The sequence below is a fragment of the Dermacentor albipictus genome, chromosome 2, assembly GCF_038994185.2.
Source record: "Dermacentor albipictus isolate Rhodes 1998 colony chromosome 2, USDA_Dalb.pri_finalv2, whole genome shotgun sequence".
NCBI classification, from domain to species: Eukaryota; Metazoa; Arthropoda; class Arachnida; order Ixodida; family Ixodidae; genus Dermacentor; species Dermacentor albipictus.
The window spans coordinates 171,949,794-171,970,264 of NC_091822.1; the positions used below are offsets into that span (position 1 = coordinate 171,949,794).

Sequence of the window (20,471 nt, forward strand, 5' to 3'; positions counted from 1 at the left end):
AAGGGAGCAGTTACACGAGACGGACAACAAGCTATGCATTAACGAGTCGTGAAACATTTACACAAAAACGATCGGACGCATTTGTTAGTTGATGCACGAGCATGGGACGCATATAAAATGTCGGCGTGTATGCTGTCTGAAGCAGCAGGCAATTCAAGCCAATGGCAAGACGGCCCGCCCTTGATATGTTCGTGTCATTGTGGGCTTAAATAATATTTTTAAAGCGAAGCTGGCTTTGCCTCTTCGACTTTCCCACTGCTGCTGCTGTTTTGGGCTGCTGTCGCGCACACCGCGTCGGGGGGTGGTTCAGAGCGTGTATATCGATGGCAGCGCGAGTAAGAGAGGAAAGGCGACGGGAGAAACTCGTTTTCACTCCACCAGGTCGAATGTCCACAATGCTCTCTGGAGCACCCTGACCGTCACCACATTAGCTGCTTGACAGCTGTAATTATCCGTGACTCCCCTCAGAAGCATTGCAGAAACTGCAGCGCTTCCCTTTTTTACTAAATGCGAGGCCAGAGGGGACGCAGATACAACTGTGGAGAGAAGAAGAATGAGAGGGATAAGAGGCAGGTTACAATATAAGAGAGGGGGGAGGTGACGTGAGAAGGCAAGGAAACCCCATTACTATACGACAGTGGTTGCGGGGAAACAGGATAAGCCTAAGTTCAAGCTACGGTACACTACGTTGCTACTATTACTGAAAAATAAATGCCGTGCAAATATGTCAAGCAGGCAACTTACGCAGGGCGTGCAGAAGCAGAGCCGCATTAATTAAAGTGCACCGCAGGGCCCAGGCGACATTACGGAAGCGGTCGACCGTCAAATCAAAACTTCTATGCCCGCCGCGTTAGCTTTGCGGCTTTGGCATTGCTGGAGGTCGTGGATTTGACTCCAATCACGGCAGCCGCATTTTGACGGGGGCGAAATAGAAAACGCACGTGCACATAGATTTTGGGACATGTTAAAGAACATTACGGTGCCAAACTTAATCCGGAGTCCGCCACTACGGCTTGCATCCGAGTGTGGTTTTGGAACGTACAGCCCAATAATACAATTCAAGTTTACTACTTCTGCCACCATGCGATGTGCCATGTGAGGAAATGACAACGCTCAACCCTCTCAGAAGTTATAAAATATGGCGCACAACAACGCCTCAAGCAAGCATCTCTCCCTGTGTGTTCTGTGTACTACGCAGACAGACAGCAGTGGTGCTCGCAAGGTGACGTTTAATATCAACTCACCACTCTCGTGTTAGCCTAAACGTTGAAGAAATTAAGCTTTAACCGTCAATATCACTGCTAATTATCATCAATCGAAGAATCCAGCACGGAAAGCTTCGCTCACGTCGATTCCTGCTGTGCGTGGGATCTGCATAATTTTTTTAATTTTTTGCCTCCTGCCCCGACTTAGCGGGTGCTATAAGTTCGCTACTGGCTGCTGTCATGCAGAGGATACAACAACTTGGCCCACCAGGTATGAGAACTGAGCTCGTGCCACTGGATATTTGAACATTCGCGGTCAGTAACCCTGCAGAAAGGATCCATCCCTCCGGAAGATGCCAGTGCGGCACGTGCGCGGGATGGATTACAGGCTTCGCGCACGATTGCTGTTCCAAACTCGCTGCACGCGTAGTCTTATTCACCGCCTCGCGCTGCGCTTCGTAAAAATGAGGAACTTTTTCTGAAGAGAGGTGCTCGGGTGGAGCAACTGCCGGCATGTTTTGCATGGCTATATCCAATTGCAGCCAGCAACGTTCTCCTCCTTTATTTTTCTGCTCCCAGACTGGGTATATGCCACTGCGTAGGTGCTCGAATAGACAAGCGCAACAGGAGGCAGGAAGCGAACGAGTCGGCAACAGAAAGTCGTACTAGTCGGCTGCATCTCAGTGAAGAAGTAGTACGCAATAAATGCAGACAGTTGCGAAAAAAAGTACATGGGACACAGTGGGAGCGGAGCGTGCAATGATCTAGCGATGCGCGCTGAGCTACTGAAAAAAAAAATGAAGAAGTGGAGATAATACACATTAGTAAACATCAAAGAAAGCTTCGCTTATATCACCGATTTCCACCATTGCATCCACGGGGAACGCTTCTCTTGTGTCTCGTGTCCCAGACAGTGGCGCATACCCACTATGGGGGATTGGCCAAGAAGCAGGCGGTTTTTCGTATGCTTAGAAGTAAAGCCAAACTATATTTAAGTTGTGGAGTGTGAGACTAGAACTGTAATTTAGACGTGTGATGAAAATATTCTTAAGAATATTGATAAAATAAGTTAACGTAAATAAACGAAATAATAGAAAATACTGATAATTTTAGAAAGTCAGCAAGGTACTCTTTTTGTATCTCTAATAAAATTGTAAATTGCAAGAAAAGCATCCCTGTGGCTGGATCCCAGTGAGGTCGCACCGAAAGATAGAATGGTGTTGGTGAAGTTAGCGATAGCCCAAGTTTGTTGAATGAGTGTACTAATAATTTCCTTTGTCTTATAAAGCGCGGGAGCCGCCGGGGACCTTCTCCGTAGGCGTCGCCGCCGCTGGGAGGCGGCTATCAGAAGTTCAGAGCTGGCAGACCAGCGCCGTCCGGCAAGCCGAAGATGCCGCTCGAGTCCAAGGACTTCGAGCCGTCACCTGAGGCCACCACAGCAAGAACTGCCGGACTATTCTTTGTTAAAGTTACTTCTTCTTATAAAGCGAATGTTATTCTTCCTTTTCTTTCTTTTTTGTTACGAATAGACATCTATTCCTCGCTCTCTCGCGTGCAGTTTGCATGGGCGAGCAAGACAAAGACGACGCGGCGACTTCCACGAGGCGCACGCGACGAGCGCAACGGTCCCGATTCTGCGACGACGCGTCATCTCGTCGTCCGAGCACCATGTCCGAGGTGTCCTCCTCGGCCGACCATTCCGCCCTGGACGGCTGCAGGATTTCGCACGACTGCCGGGTTCGCACGGCTGACGGTGGCGAGTTCAATGTCCACCGCGGTTTCTTGAGCGCGTTGAGCCCGGTCTTTCAGGCCCTGTTCTCCATCGAGTACGGGGACCGCAAAGATGTCCTTCTCCAGGACGTCAAGGCTTCCACAATGGGAGTGTTGTTCGGTTACCAATACCAGAATAAGGTGGGTCAAGTAGCAAACGATGGAGACGCGACGCGAGTTGGTACCTAGTCCTTGTGAAAATAGGCGGGAAACTTGAACCCCAATAGCGCCAGTCAGTATCGACAACACCATCGTGACCGCAGTCCCCATCTCCAAAGCTATTACCATCATCAAAAGAAGCCTGTTAAAGTCCGCCACAGGATGAAGGCATTTCCTAATGATCTCCAGCCTAAGCCGGCTCTTATCCTAAGCTACAATAAAAAAATTGCGCCCTTTAGATATTATCTTGCCCCCAAGAAATAAACGTCATCTCTCTTGCATTAGATAGGGCGAAATGCAAAGGTGCTCGTATACTTAAATTTGAGTGCGGATTAAAAACGCGCAGATGTTCAAAAGTCACCCGAAAGCTCTCCACTAAGGCGCCTATTATTGTTCCAGTGTTGATGTATGATGCTAAACATCATCAATCAACGAATCATGCGTGAATTTGCTTTATTCAACGCTTCGTCAGTGCCACATGGCGTTTATGACAGGAAGTGAGCGACTGCAGAGTGGTAGAGGAAGTTTATAGGCATGGCGGATGACGATTAGAGTTGAGGATAAGATAATATCCCAAGGTTGTAAATTTTTTTTTAGTCTTGGAATGCAAGTTGGCTAATATCGTTTGCCAATACTATTAATCTTTGAACTCGGTGGCATTTTACTTCCTTTGACACTCATCCTCTTACATTAATAAACCACCGATGACCTGCTCTACACATCACTCTTCTTGCGCATCTTATCACTCTTAATTACAAAAAGAAACTGTCCTGTAGCCTCTTTCTCCATCTACACTGTGAAAATGTCTAAACCCTTCAGGGTGTTTTCTTGTCGCACTGGTAACACCTTGCCGTTGGAACCTTACAAAAATATTATAGAAGACTACGACGGAGTTATAACTAGACGTGCTATGAAAAAAGACATAGTTGTAAACTATGCAATCATTCTAACAGACTTGGGCGCAAAAAAATATCCGAGAGGAGAGTTTCATATCTCTGTCTATGGAATTATATTGTCGGATATTTGTATGCGCCCAAGGCTGTCAGAATGATTACATAGTGTTCAACTACGTCTTTTGTTATCGCACGTCTAGTTAGAACTCCGTTGTCGGCCTCTATAAATTTTTGTAAGGCCCTAACGGTAAGGATGTTACCAGTACGAAAAGAAAACAACGTCAAGGGTGTAAGCATTTTTACAGTGTAATGCACATTGCCGTCTTATCTCCTAGCGCGGCACCTGTCATTTTCCGTAATGTTGCCAATAACAGGGAGGAAGCCAATGTCGGGAAGAATAGTCACCTTGCCAGGAATTGCAAAGAAAACCTTAGTTGCATAAAAGTGTAAAAGTCCTTCGAATGCCTTGACAGTCAACAGCCTTCTTGCCGAAACGTTGTCACCGGATTGATGAGTCCTTTTCTATTCATCGCTCGCAGTCTCCTTACACAAATGTTTATATTTCATGTATTTATTCGTCAATATAGAGTTTAGTTCCTGTCAGGGTTGTCTGATCCTGAAAGTATTTAGTACACACCATTTTATACGAGTAGTGCTTTATGACTTCAACTGCTTCAATTCTTTGCCAGTGGTGTATAAATGAGATTAAATCAAGAGGAGGCGCGGTGCACCTCTTGGAACAGAAGCGCCGTTAATGAAGATTTAAGGGGGCATATTTTTCACAAAACCTTTTCCCTAGAAAACTGCCTTGGTATTTTTTTCTTGCCAAAGGTAAAAAAGAAAGAGGCGAGCGACTGTGTGTGGTTTCACAGCCGATCTAAAGAGCGCGACAAAACGAGGACAATTTAGAGAAGTGGAAGGACAGACACATGGTTGCGAGTACAGCGCGTGTCCTACCGCTTCCTTCCTGCGTCCTCGTCCTGTAGCGCTGCCTTAAGCCGGCCGTGAAGCCTATAATAATATTTGGGGTCTTACGTGCCAAAACCACTTTCTGATTATGAGGCACGCCGTAGTGGAGGACTCCGGAAATTTTGACCACCTGGGGTTCTTTAACGTGCACCTAAATCTAAGCACACGGGTGTTTTCGCATTTCGCCCCCATCGAAATGCGGCCGCCGTGGCCGGGATTCGATCCCGCGACCTCGTGCTCGGCAGCCCAACACCATACTCACTGAGCAACCACGGCGGGTAGGCCGCGAAGCCTCGATTTTCGCAACCGGATGCGTTCGTCCTTCGCGGCTGCAGCTGCGCATCAACGAGGAGAACGTGACCGAGGTCCTGGCCGCGGCCGACATGCTGCTCATGGACGACGTGCGCAACCTGTGCCTGAACTACATGCTGTCCAACATGGACATCGAGAACTGTCTGGGCATGGCCACCTTGGCGCGGTGGTACCACTGCCCGAACTTCAGCCAAGCAGTGTTCAGCTACGTGCGCGAGCACTTCGACCAGGCAAGTGATCTGTCTGCGCGGCCTCGCAGTTTTCGACTGAGAACGCTCGCCTCCGTATTCTAGAACGTTCATCCTCATTGTCTGTTGCATAACCAGCCGAGCGAGGTTAAGCTCGACACTTCCTGCATAACCGCCTTTTCATTCGCGCTCAGATTTTGCGCAAAGGTAGCATTTTACGTTTGAGTTTGCTCTGATACCACATTTGTAGGCGTACTCGGCCAGTATTGCAAACAATGAATTCGAAATAGAGGTGGACTGCGAAGGCGCTACTGAAAATGTTTTTGTTTCACTTTGACTGAGCGGCGGTCATCTGTCACTGCAACGGCGCAGGTGCAATGTTCTCCGTCGCCATGATAGATGGCGTCACTGTTTAGTTGCAGTGGACTAGGTATGCCTTGAGTGGCAGTTCCTGTAGAGATTACCTACTAGTAATACCCAAGCAAACGTGATAATGCACTTAAGTTACTGCGAATTTCCACCTCTGCGCAAAATGTGAGCGCGAATAAAGTAAAGCTTTACCAGGAAGTCTCATGTAAACCTGGCACTGATAATTTAGTGACAAACTCAGAATGCACTGGCAAGTACACCGCTATCCAACTCGAGAAGAACTTGTACAGATGTGCCAGTCTATTGTGCCAGCCTCGTTTATTTGCGAGATGTTCCGCCAGAGAGGATCTCCTTTCCATATCTGTTAGTTACAGTGTAGGCTTTAATAACTCTAACATCGGCATCCCTCGGGAACCATCTTTTCTAGCCCGGAGTCACTGAGGACAGGCACAATGCAATGTGTCTCGAGCGGCCACTCGCGCAGCAATTTTGCGTGTATTCGCTGGCTTCTTTCAGGCTCGGAAAAACATTTAGGTAGCACGTATTGAGCAACAAAAAGCTGTATCGCGAGTTTCTCATGCTGCTCTACAATTTTCTCATTGATACTTTTAATCTATATATCATGATTGAGGAGTTGATTAATTAAGACTAATTATCTAATTAGAAGGAATGCAAAAAATATTTTATTACCTCCAAGCGATGACAAACATTACCTTGGTTTGGTCCAGCTGCGTGGTATTTGCATATTTTAAATTTTGGGTCAAGTTACGTAAAACACCATGCGTAGTCAAATCGAAGAAAAGGCGCCCAGTCCCTGCTTTTGAGTACAGGGGTTGGACTCGCTTGACAATCTTTAAGACGCTGGTCATCTTCAGTTTACGTTGTTGCTGTTGATCTATGAGTCAAGTGACGGCTTGAACTTCTGGGGCTGTATGCATACAGTATTTTAACACCAAGGACAGTTTATTGGGGCTTTCTGAGAAAATTGAAGGCGCAGTTGATGGCAATTTAGGTGCCGTTTGCGGGCTGTTGCAACTGCATTGCGAACTACCAACGGTGTCCTGCAACGTGTCGCAGAAGCCTGCAGGTATCCATTTCAGAAATGGCTTCAAGATTTCAAGCATATATGATATGGTTAGCGTGTATACTCTCCGCTATATCTTCAGTGAATTGGACCGTCTGCACAACGTCTGGACCGTCTGGACCGTCTGCTGCTGAAATCCGCGGCGAATGACCGTGCACTTAGTAAAGGAATAGAATCGCGTACAGCATCTCGAAGGAGCTCTGAAACGAAACATTCTTTACCCAGCCGTCGCTTTACCTCGTCGTTCGATGACACCCTTATTCAGCCTCTCGTGTCGGTGTAGCACCTGGTGGCCGACAGCTTTCGGCGCGCTGCATTCCGTTGCGTAGGTGTGGCGTACAAGCGACGAGTTCCCGGATGTCTCCGAGGCGCTGCTCGTCGAACTGTTCGCCTCCAGCGAGCTGAACGTGCGGAACGAGGCGAACCTGCTGCAAGCGATCGTGCGCTGGTCGTCGGCCAGAGATGCGTCCGCCAGCGGCGAGGCTGGCGCCGACCTGTCGAGGCTGCTGCAGTGCGTGCGTGTCGGGCTCTGCGGATCGTTGTAAGTGGCGCCACAGCTGGCCATCGTTTAGAGCCGTTGAATTCCTGAAACATGAAAGCCAGAAAAAAAAAGATGCGTGTGTATGGCGCGGCTACGTTTTCGCTTACGGCCGAGATGCTACTAAATATTCAGAAATTCCCCGCGTGAAAAGAAATCACGAGGGGGTTTGTAAACCCAGTAAAGTAGGCAAGCTGCGCAACATATATTTTTTTCTAAGTACACCGCACGTGATGTGAGGTTGTTTTTGCATTTACCACTGCCTGCCAGGCTTGAGCTATGGTGGCCATTACTAATGACAGCGCCACCATGACTTTATTAATTAAAGAGCTGAAAAAAATTTTACAGCCCCTTACGTTCTTGCTTATGGTATCACTAACATATTGGTACTTCCAGAATCTTAACCTGGTACCAGGCACGTACCCAAGGGGGCACGCTTGCTTGCTTTGCTGCAACGATTTGTTGTCAAGTTTCACTTCAGTTGGCAGTGAAGTTTCATGAGGAAAACGAGTTCAGCAGTGAAATGAACTGGCCCCGCAGACTTTTGAAAAGTGAGATGCTCAGACTCCATACACTTTGTCCATGTCCGTTGCACACCTTATTGCTTCCGCCGATGAAAAGACTCTTCAAGAACAGCAGACGCTCCGGAGGTATCAAGTACGACGCCATATTGAAAAGGCCGCATGACGACGATTTCGTTTGCTTCTGTGGTTGGCTGCCGAAGTAACACAACTCCGCGCGGTTTGTGTGCCTTGGTTGCCAACTGCTGTTTCTTTAAGTTGTATTCTACTAATCTTTATGTTACTCTTTGGTTTCTTTACTTGTTCTTGGCAGTGTTCTCCCTGCGCTTTTTACCTGCGCAAGTCCATTTGACGTAGTTCTATGTTTGCCAAGTAAAGGAGAGGTATATCGCACAGGCGCACCTGTAAAATGCACCTTATTTCTTTTATATTATGTGGGTTTACGAGTTCTTATGGTGAATGGTGGACGCTATTCACATTTGTGCTGGTAAAGTAGCCCCCCTTATTCGCATAGAAGTTACCTTGGGTTGCCCCCCCCCCCCCCCCCCCCCCCCCGAAAAATATCCTGGGTACGTGCCTGCCTGGTACTACAACCTGACTTCGTCTTTAGTTTAACGCATTACACCACCGATGCTCCAGCTCTGCATTGAAAAAATTCTCTACCTTTCCTCTATCACCATTGAAGCCTGGACTGGGTGACTACGTCGTAAATTTAATCTACTCATGAATTCCTTCACGCAGCTTGGTGGGCCTCATCAAAGTGTCGCTCGCGTCCGCCTAACTCCCAGCAGATGTCGTTCCCCGCTACGTCGCTTCCGACGTTACTTTAACTAGTTTCAGATTACTTATATATATTCGTTCCTGTACCCGCGACGTGGTTGCCAGGCGTTTACTCAGCAGCAGTGCACGGCGGTACCCAGGGCGCCGGAAGACTTCGGCCGTTTGTATCCAACGCTGGCGTGCATCCCCGCGTACTGCGATATTGTGTGCGAGGCACAGCGGCGAGGCCCCTGCCTGTGTTCGCCCAGCCCGCTGCTGCTGGTGCAGTACGCCGCCCGTCGCTCGGACGCGGGTGCGGCGTCCCCTCTTCTCGTCGACGGCAACGGAGACAGCGGCAACACCGGCCGGAGCGACGTTGTTGCCCCCGCTGCACCCAGAAGCTGTGAGTTGCAATATGAAATTTCGTAGTACAAGTCACTGGAAAATGTGAGAAAAAAGAAGTTTCGTTTACTAGAACACTAGGTTATACTAAATACCATCCCATAGCACGTTCAACATAAACTAGGACGAGGCAAAGGTCACTATCACGAAAAGAAACATATCAGCAAAACTACGCCTGCAATAGCTGGCTATCCCAAGCTCGCATAACACGCTGACAAATATTGCGTTTCCTGCAGTCACTACCAGAGGGAACTGTGGCGCTTCAATTGTTCAGCTACCGTGGGAATGGTGGGTAGTATACGGATTTGTCTAGTATTCGCGCTTGTGGATTCAGACGTTCTTTTGGCTTTGCTCATTATGCTTTATCTGCCTTAATTGTCCTGAATTTCAGAGCAATGTATACTTTGTAGCAATGTATACTGCGCGAACACGCACAATTGCTACTAACTGCAGCAGTTCAGCCTGTCGAGGTGGCTAACTCGAAATGTGCCAAGCATCTCGGTGCGCTGGCTTAAACCGCGAGAAATTCATAAAATGGCGTTCGGTGCCACTCCTTGAAGCATGCGTACGTAGTATAATGGTTTCAATATCGGCGCCTCTGAGCTACAGGTCCTATGTTCGAATCCTACCATCGGGCAATATTAATAATGTTTATTTAGTTTTTATACAGTACTTTCTCCGAAATTGTGAGTTTACAAAGTCACAAAGCCGTTCGAAGCCAGAACGACTAAATTTAGGCACATCCAGGTACTACCCACTATTACTAAGCAGTCTGAACCATTCCGCTTGCTGCAGCTTCCGTAGACTCTAGTACTTATTGTATGAAACCGTATGCTAACGAAGGCGCAACACAATCTCGACAACGTGTATTCTCTAACACTGGGACCCATCGCTCAAGCACATCGGCTCTCAAGAACCGCAGATTGTCCAAACTGCAGCATCCTTCGTAGTGTGTGCGTGTGTGTGTGTGTGTGTTTGTGTTTGTGTGTGTGTGGCGTTAGCGTGGTCACGTAAACTAAAATGAAAGCGTACTGCCCCATTTGCGACGTTTTACTTTTTTGACGGAGACCGCAGACATGTCACTATTCTTTTGCTCAATTTCTCACTGTCGGCATCGAGGACTTCGCGTACGTTGTCGCCAACACGGCAGTGCGACAGGCTCGTCTAATCAGATCACGCGCTTCCCGCAATTAGGGCTGTGCCATCTGGAATCTACGCGGCCACCTTTTATTGATGCCAATTTAAATAAATCCTACAGTTTTACGCGCTAAAACAAAGATTCGATTACAAGCCACGCCGTTGTCCATGATTGCCGAATGATGTTGACCACCTCGTGCTCTTTAACGTGCTGACCCGAAATGTGCGATGGCACATATTTAGTCTGCGCCGCTTTTTTTTTTTTGGTACAGGTTCTCCCAACTGTTCCTGGGTTAGGCACATAATTTTTCGGATAACAATGTGTCCGCTACCAAAAAAAAAAAAACTACATTCTGGGATTTTACGTGCCAAAACCACGGCACGATTACGAGGCACGCCGTAGTGGGAGACTTCGGAATATTTTTGACCACTAAGGGTTATTTAACGCGCACTCAACGCACGGTAAACTGGTGTTACATTTCGCCCTCGTCGAAACGCGTATGCGCCAAGGCCGGGATTCGATCTCGCGTCCTCGGACTTATAGCGGCGCCAAACACAAAAGCCACTGCGCCACAGCAACGGCGTGTGTCCGCTGTAAGAAATTCACGCATTTCTCGAGACACGTGGTGCGCGCACACCTTTACTCACGCCGTAGATTCATTCATTCATTCATTCATTCATTCATTCATTCATTCATTGAACCGCTAAATTAATGCATGCACCATTAATTTCTTCTGCAGCAGCACAGCTTCCCTGCGAGCGCTGTGGCGTGGCGCGCAACCCGGAGCGCTGGCTGCCACGCATGCCGTACGAGATGCTCTTCGTGGTGGGCGGCTGGAGCGACGGCAACGAGCGAGACGCCATGGAGGCGTACGATCCCAGGGCCGGGAGGTGGCTCATGAAGCACATGCCGGGATTCGGGCCCAGGCAAGATTGGGGCGCGCGCGCGTTCCGCTGTGGGACGTTTGCCTATGTTGATTGTAACAGAGGAGCAGTGTCAAAGTGGAAAGAAAGTGGACGTGAGTGAAGTGTATACGTCATGTCATAAGAAGCCAACAAACAATGACACCAAGGACAACGTGGGGGAAATTACTTTTACTTACTAATTGGATTAAAGAAATCGTAAAAAAATGGAAAGGAAAGTGGATGAAAAAATAACTTGCCGCAGGTGAGGAACGATCCCACGTATTCGCATTATGCGTGTGATGCTCTAGCAATTGAGTTACCGCTGTGCCTTTTTCCAGCTACCTTCTTCTGTATTTGTTTTACTACTTCACGTAACCCTGCGAATCTCAGCCAGCACGAGCACTCACAAACCTTGGCAGCGGATGTGAACCGCATCCACTGCCATGTTTTGTGAGTGATGGCTCTCCTATCCTCTCGCTTTCAATTAGCTGGCAGAGCGACTTCCTCTGAAACGAACTGATCTCTCATTCGATATGTAGAGCTGGAAAAATTGTTCCTTAACTCTGATGCGTGCATTACGAGGACACCCTTAGCGGGTCATTTCGTAGTAGTCTGAGCCATTCAGCTATATTTGGTTTTCTTTTTCTATAGAGATTCGGCTTCGCTTTAAAGATCTGTGCTACACGTGACGTGTGCTTTGAATTAGTACCTTCCTGATAGAACAACACCAAGTGAAGTAGCCTAAGTATTAAAAAAAAGGCCCACATGTTTTCTGCAGGGCCTACCACGGCGTGGCGCTGCTGCGCAATCGGCTGTACGTGGTCGGGGGCATGCAGGACAGCGCCTACCTGCGCTCCTGCGACTGCTTCGACATCGAGCGCTGCACGTGGGAGGCCCGTTCGAGCCTGAACATCGCTCGGGGCTACGTCTCCGCCGTGGCCCTGGACGGCTACGTGTACGCCGTCGGAGGGCGCAACGGTACGCACGCGCAGACACCAGCGAAACCTAGAGAGGGAAAAGTGCACATGGAAATGCGGTCGCGTTAGTAGATCACGTGGCCATCTGGCATTTCTCGGAAGCCAGGTGCGCGAGCCCCGATTTCGTCGCCCCATGTTGCACGCCGGAATGTGGGTACAGGGTCGGTGGCTCCAATGAGCAAGGTCGCCAGCTGAGGCTCTCGGGGACCCGTGATCCTCGCGTTAGCGTTTAGATCGTAAGGACGGCGAGACGAGCGTGAAGAAGCAACGTTGGGCCAGTGAAGGGCTAGGACAGCGGGAATCGCCGAGTGAGAACAGGGTAAATGTTTCTTGGGCGACGGGTTTCTGTACGCACTCGCGCAACTTTTACGGACTATGACTCCCTGCTTGTCGCGTGCGCCTCTCGACAAAGCTGTCCTGACGTAGGTCTCAATTCTTCAGACACCGAGTTCAATGGTATTGAAGGCTGTTAATCGTATCAACATATTTTCTCGCCACAAACTGTGACAACGTTCTTCGTAAATGTAGCACAGAGGCCGCACTATTTTTGGCATTTTGTTTAACGTTGTATACCACGATATTACAAGTTGCTGCTGAAGGGACGTTACTCACTTGCGTGCAGAGGAATTCTTTATAGTGCTCAGAAATCTCAGCTACATGGAGGTTCTTCGAGGCCATCCATTACGCCCTACCGAAATAATGTGACTGCGACCAAATTGCATACCCTGGACTGTGGTAGCTCGTTAGGCGCTTATATGAACAAATTTAGAGAGCTTGCAAACTGTTTGCATGTCGACCCGAAATCGGCTGCTGCGATGCGGTATAGATTTGAACTTTGGTCTTTGGTCTGTTGTTCCTCGTATAACTCTCATTTCCGTGCACGCTTGTTGCGATTAGCTTGGTAAAACAGTAAAATATAAAAGAAGTTGTAGGTCCTGTGGGACATTCTCGAATTCTTTGTTCTTTACTAGAGCATATAGATATATGTATATATATATATATATATATATATATATATATATATATATATATATATATATATATATATATATATATATATATATATATATATACACTTTCGGCTGACAACAAAAACATTCTGTGACGGAGAGTTTTAAACCACCACAGTCGGCGATTATGGTACAACTCCGTACTGCGTCTTATGGGGCGCCTTTAAAATTTCCCTATGTGCCTGCATTGCGCAAAATGTGAACGTGTTGCTCGCTGATCACGCGGTGTCTAGGGAACTCGTCGAGGCGACGTTGTTGTGACATGCTGTTTTCGTAGCGTTCGTGGCTTTTTTCCGAATGAATCGAGACCATCGTTATCGTCTTGTCATGCAGCCAGCGAACGCACAGCCTCCGTGGAGCGCTACAACCCGCGCTCCAACCAGTGGACCCTGGTGTCCGCCATGAAGAGAAGACGCAGCGATGGCGCCGCCTGTGCCTTCAAAGGCAAGTCACGACAAGGCTGCAGAACATCTGTCCAATGCTTAAGCTACTACTGCTACCTCTACCACTTCAGATGCTAGTATACTGCAGTTCAAGCAGTGACGTATTGCACTCTGTTTACACTACAACCGACGCTACCACACAAGCATTATTATATCTGGAATTGTTTCTATAGAGGTGTACGTCGGCTCCCATGCCTATTTCACAGGCAAGATATACGTGAGCGGCGGCTTCAACGGCCAGAAGGTGCTGACGAGCGTGGAAGAGTACACGCCCAGCCGCAACATGTGGTGCCTAGTGCGGCAGCTGCCCAGTCCACGCTGCAGCCACCAGATGGCGGTGCTCGGCGAGCGCATCTACGTCATCGGCGGGTATGATGGCCGCCGACGGCTAAGCTCAGGTATACGGGCTAAATGATGACGGCTGGCCTAACGTTTGGTCACTTGTCTAGGACAGTTAGCTGAAAAAAAAAGTCAAGTCCAGATCTCTCAAAACACGTCAAAAATATCCAAAGCCTAAGCGGTAGTCTCGACATTGTTTTGTCTTCACGGTAGAACTGTATTTGCTGCACGGCAAGATTTCATGCCGGTTTCATCAATTCTTTTCTTCATAAATTCCCTTTGCCATAGGCCGGCCGCTTTCATTCACCGAGCATCACGATTGGCTGAAATCTTCCTTTGCGAAAACTTCTTGCGTATGAACTGACCATAAGGTTCTCGGCCGTCGTTCACAAAAAGCTCCTATGCCAGAATTCGTAAAGGCGAGTTCCAGCCAATCCTGATGCTGAACATATCATTAGCGAAGGCGCCCAGCAAATAGCAACGATCACTTCCGAACGACAAGCTTTGTCAACTGGGTCCTTCCTTCGTAAGTACCGTCGTCGATGGGCGATCGCCGATTAAGATGTCTCGTTATCTCATCAATCGCTATCGTGAATGGCGGATATGGAAAGGGCGGCCAATGAGCAGGCGCTCCTACATAAGCTTTACGAAAAATTTAAAGGACGCTTGAGCTTCGCCTCTAAGAGTGCGTTGCAATAGCATTCAAAGATCCCTGGTTGCTTGACGCGCTTCCCGGCAAGCTCAGGTTTCTTGCGGATGGGCGGAGGTGATGGTGGATGGTGGTGCTGCAAGGAACCGAGCAGGCCACACCGCTCTATGAATGGTAGAAATCCTGCAAAAGGGGTTTGAGTTTGAGTTGTCGCGTAACAGAATTTAGTTTGCTTGCATACTCAAATTACAAGCCGACGCTATCGTGTCTGTAGGTCGTGCTTAGGTCGCACTTCATAATTTTTCTGACGCATTTTACTTTGAGTAATTCAATTAGTTCAGTAACGCCTTTGCGCCACTGGGCGGGCCTCCATGGTTGTGGTTCGGAATGATTTTCAGCGCGACGACGTTCGACGCCGACACCAGATTTCGCGTTAGTACAGTCTGAGGGTCCGTACTCACAAGAGAATCTTACGCTAGAAATCTTCATATTGCAACCAATCCTGAAGACGGAAATATTACTAGCGAAGTTGGCCGGTTATTCGCAAACATCACTTGGGAACGAAAAGCTTTTTGCATCGGGGCCCTAGATTCACTCGAGAACCCTGCTTTTTTCTTCTAGAAGAAAAGTATCAATTCTTTGTCAAAGTGTGCAAATAAAGGCATTTTTACCAAGTACACCATAAATGGGCGTCATTAAAAGAGACAAGCTTGGCCGACGTGCATGCACCTGAGGGACTGGGACGCGATAGCATCGTTAAGGTTGTTCCGTCAACGTCTTTGATTGAACTTCTGCATTGGCCTGTATTTTAAATAACCTTCAAACCATCGCGAGGGCACTCATCGAACACTAATGTCAGGATGAAACTAAAATGTCACCAAGTTTGGTTAACACAACCATAAGGAATATATCGGTTTTGATTACATCTCAAAGATGGGCCTTGTTTACTTTTAAGCTTCCTGTGGGATCGGCTTAGGTTATTTGCCCAGATGGTCAAATAACGACACACGAAGCCCAAAAGAAGCAGGCAAAGAAAGCTTCATATTATAAGTATATAATACAAAATGTTGCTTGCCCGGCGATGCAGCCACACAATCACCCCGCTGAGGCTTTGACGGTTTGTGCGTAGCACGCGAGCCGATGTTTCTCTGGCGCCAATCGATATAGATGGCGCTTTCACTTGGGTGAGAGTCCTTTCGTGGCAGAGCTTCACATTTTTTTCCCTGATGACCCGGGTGGCTGTTTCCTGTCCCCGTGTCCAGTGTTGGCCAGCAGAGAGGGCGAGGGGCCGCTGTGGTGGCGCTCTGTGACCCCCATGAGGATAGGCCGGAGCACCTTCGCCGTGGCGCTGTTCGATGACGAGCTGTACGCCATCGGCGGTTTCGACGGTGAGTGCCTCTGACGGGTCGAGAACCACAAGAGTGGTTTCGGGAAGCGTACTGACAAAACATATTCCGTAATGTCTTTCTTTTTTTAGTGTGGTCACGTATAGTGATTTTCGCTTACAGCGTAGTACAAGAAATTTCGAAACAACCCAACAACCTGGCACCGCTGGGTAAAATTATTTGTACCGATTTCTCACCAGTCCGAAGTACTCTCAGGACACTCTGATATGTTCACATGCCAAACAGCATGTATACTATCTACTTTTTTGTTTGCCATGTCCCTACTTAGCGCCTGGCATAGATAAAATAATAGAGTTTAAAAGGCTCCTCACCAGACCCCGTTGAGCTGTTTTCATGGCCGTAGGTAGGTGCAGACCTCGCAGACTGTTCACAAGGATGGCTTGGTGGGCTAGTCGGTAAAGCATCTTAAAGGGTTAACAGCGCACACAGAAGGGGGCAGAGTGAAGTCCTGTTGTTCTTCACACTGTACCCATCTGTGTGCGCTGTTAACCCTTTAACTCGCAGATGTGATATTCACGGCATCATGTACGCACCCAGCTTTTATTTTGGTGCACCCAAACCTGGTGAGGACTCCTTTAAAGAATTTATAGTAGAGGCGCTGACAACACTGTCTCCCGCTGTTTTCGATTTACATCGGTCGCCATGCACAAGGTTTTGTGCGATAGGAAGTAAGTGTGCGGTTGCTCAAAGCAGGTGATTCGTGTACGTAATGCAGAAAATTTGCGGGTGCTAGTTGGAATCGCTTGGCGCAGGATAGGGGTGATTGGAGATCGCAGGGAGAGGCCTTCGTCCTGTAGTGGACATAAAATAGAAAGATGATGATGATGATGATGAATGCACGGCCACGCACCCATGGGCACGCACCCATGGGCTTCGACGGTGACCAGCTCTTTAGCATCTTGACACGACGTTGGAGCACATGTCCCGAAGTTGCCATGTGGTAGGGCACCATTCACGTTATTGCTGCATTCTTTCGTGGCCTAAATCCCGCTGTTGACAGCGATTAGAGTTTGTTCACTATCTTGCAGATGAAAAAGAAATGAACGAAAGAAGGCGCAACAAAGAAACGGAGTGTCTACCAATAAAAACAGCATAGCTTTCAAAGGGAAGCAGAGATCTAACGTGGTGATTTTCGCCAGCATATGCTGCATAGAAACGAGGTGAATGGACTTTATTTACATGAAATATGGGATACCAGAGTGACAACATCAGCGTTAAGATTTGCTTGAAATCAAACAAAAAAGTTTAGGTTCCTCCCACCCCCCCTATTTTTTTGCTGTAGTATAACGAACGCTTTTACGCCAAAGGAATGTAGATAGTCAAAAGTCATGGTAAAATTATCCGGCAAAAAAATATTAGACGACGGCATGCTGCCCAAGACAAACTCAACATGTAAGGCCATGTTTACATGACGAAGCAAATTGCCATTAGAGTTTGCAGATTGTCTAGCACGGGATCATACGTCACCCATTTCCTGTGGCGTCCACTGGGTCCCCGTGAACGATTCACAATGCACCTGAAATCTCAATCACTACGCGGATTGTCGTCGAGAAATACCAAGCTACGGATGACAGATACTGATGAAGAAACGCCTTCCAGTGCAAGTCGCTCGCTGAATTGAAACTTGAAACGCACGCGACAAACGTGTAGCTCACGCTGATATCTCTCTGGCTGCGGCTTGTTAAGGTTCACTTTGTGCGGCCATGAATGGAACGAATGGCAAGCGCCTGAGACACGACGCGCCTGATCGTCACGCCCGTCGACATGAAAAGACTTGTCCGTCGGGTGTGTGCGATGGGATTATGCCCCAGTGCAAACCTACTCTCCATTGACCTCCGTTCACCACCTCTACGCCAGGGGTTGATTTTTTTCTCCGTATTCCTCTGTGCTGGCTGACCAGTGTGCTGACAAGGCACTCTACCCAGGGTGCAAGGGAAAATGAGGTTGCCCAAATGGTGTAGGGTATAAGAAGGCCAGCGAGACACCACGTGGACATCTCTGCCCTTGCGTGCAGGAGCTCGTACGCCGAACGTTTCTGTACTTTTTGTCTTGGAGCGCACCGCTCACCCCTAACGATGTCTTAAACTTCTGGTACTTCTTTTTACATCATCTCGTCTTCCCTGTAGGACCATCTCCGATGGTCAATCTGATTCGAGCTCCAAGCAGACGCTGTTGAAGATCGCCGAAACCTCGACCCCGTAACAAGTGGTGACAGCTGTAATAGGCTGAATGTGCTCTGCGCTCCGACGCATTTTTGCCGTAACCCGTTCATTGAAGAGCGAAAGCTATGTTTACGGAGTTGTCCGGCTTTTATCCGTTGCCGTGGGAATACTAGGTGTGGAGGGATCCATACACCCTTACTCACAAGTATGTGGGCTACATTGCTTGCGATCGCCACGATAACTACAGGCTGTTTAAAGGAGTTCCTGTGGTATGCCATAAGTATTCGAATGCCTTCGAGAATGGAAACAACTCGCATTACCATACACAGATCTGGAATGCTTTTAGCGCCAAGAAAACCGCGCTCTAATACCTAACAATTTATCTGGGGCGGGCGCTGAGTATTCCATATGCTTGTCACAAAAGTTGTAGGTGATAAGTCAGGTGACACATTTGTGCGTAATCACATACGTTGCGTCAATAACCCAGATAAAGGTGAGAACGGCCTTGAGACATTGACTGAACAGCACCTTGGTTTTTACTGCCCTATGTGTACTGGCTAGCGCTGCGAAGTTTTACCCCATCTTCTCATCGATTGAGGCCATCTCGTCAATTAGGATGTTTCTACTTATCACCGTTACTAAGCTGCTAACTACTACTACTACTACGGATTACCACAATAATTGCTGTTGCAGCCTACGACTACTACTGCTAGTAAACTGATTTCAGTGAACTAGGGTGGTTACTTGGGCTAGTTGGTAATTCACGATCAAAAATGACGTACAGCGCGAAGGACAAGGACAGCGATAGGCGACAACACAGCGCTGTGTTGTCGTCTATCGCTGTCCTTGTCCTTCGCGCTGCACGTTATTTTTTATTTCAGCGCTTCTATTTAGCGTATCTTTAATTTACGCTGCTGGGTTTTCCTCCTTGCGACTGGCCTCAGGGATGAGCACCACAGCGGAGGTGGAGAGTTACTCCGTGGCCACCGACAGCTGGCGTCCCGCGGTGCCGCTCAACGAAGCGGTCTCTGCCATGGCCGCCTGCACACTGAAGGGCCTCAACGTCTGCAGGCGCCTCTCCGCATGCGCCGAGCCCTAGCCGCGTTGGCGTCCTCGATGAATTTGTATAACAATGGTTTTATTTTTTTTTTGTGTGTGTGTGAAACTTTGTAATTGCATGCGTGCATTATTCACTCGAGTAAGTCTCGCTGTTCCTCAAGAAACTCCTCTCTCTTTGCGCGCACACACTTTGGAGCAGATGAGTGCAAATGCGAGCAAGTTGAGATTCGGACACAGCGAATCTATGTACGTGAGTTATCGGAGGTCCTGGGAGAATAGTTTGTTTCCGTCGGACGATTCGATGAAATCTGTTAACCGCTAAACTAGAAGGACAGAAGCAAGCATACCCCATGGTTTCACGCACTTTCTTACAGACATCCCGAAAGCCTCTTGAAACACCTCGCAATATCCTGGGCAACTAATTCGCTATACCCAATGTACATTCAAACGTTTCGCTATATATAGTTTACTACATTGTGTGGTCCTGTATACGATTACGCACCTGTAGCCGAGACTTTGCACACGTGCTCACCATATCCGGTGCAATTCTTTCTGTGTACCCGAGTCTCTTGATTAGAAAGCTTCGGTATATCCGAGCTTAGCACTTTTAACGCTATATCCCACTCGTGTTACTGTGCGCTTCACCAGTCCTGCTGCGCCAGCTGGTCTCGTTACATTGCGCCTGCGCCGCACTTCTTTAATGACGACGACACCTCACATGTCACTGTCGCTGGCGCGTTGCAGCACATTGCAACTTGCCAAAGCGGGTGCAGCATTAGCATAGTGGAGGTTGCATCGAACACACTCGCAGGAATAGACTTTTCATGGTGGGCCATAACTGGTTGCCGACGCTGTAATAATCGCGGCGCATTACAGACAACCATGTTTGAAGCTTTGCTCCCTCCCCCTCCCTTTTGTTTCTGGGTGCTGGTTGCAGCTGTTCTTTTTTTTTGCGACCAAACGGAGGAGGACCGCGGCGATGTGCCACTAAAGCGCAGACTTGAGATACAATAGAAACACGTCGTCCTTCGTCGTCATTTCATCCCCTTCGTTCCATTGGGATCAGTTCTTCATTGTCGTACCATAGCCATTGTTGCACAGTCTTCACTCTGTCTCTTTGCGGTGTCATGACGTCATCACCTCACAGTCATCACGCTGCCATTATTTCACCATCGTCATTCCATCGTCTTCATGTCGCCGTCACGCCGTCGTAA

At 48.2% G+C, this 20,471-nt stretch overlaps 1 protein-coding gene across 2 annotated transcripts; it reads left to right on the top strand.

Annotated features, from left to right (window-relative positions):
- The first annotated feature begins 2,778 nt into the window (after positions 1–2,778).
- Positions 2,779–19,348, top strand: LOC135900879 (kelch-like protein 10). Of its 2 annotated transcripts, none has more exons than XM_065430473.1 (10): positions 2,779–3,116; positions 5,332–5,538; positions 7,279–7,490; positions 8,929–9,170; positions 11,050–11,233; positions 11,991–12,190; positions 13,533–13,643; positions 13,849–14,040; positions 15,893–16,018; positions 19,143–19,348. In XM_065430473.1, the coding sequence occupies exons 1-10, from the start codon at positions 2,874–2,876 to the stop codon at positions 19,295–19,297; spliced, it is 1,872 nt and encodes a 623-aa protein (XP_065286545.1). In that variant the 5' UTR covers positions 2,779–2,873; the 3' UTR covers positions 19,298–19,348. The 2 variants fall into 2 exon arrangements, with proteins under 2 accessions (XP_065286545.1, XP_065286544.1); XM_065430472.1 differs by having other exon boundaries at positions 2,780–3,116; positions 11,047–11,233.
- Positions 19,349–20,471: the final 1,123 nt, after the last annotated feature.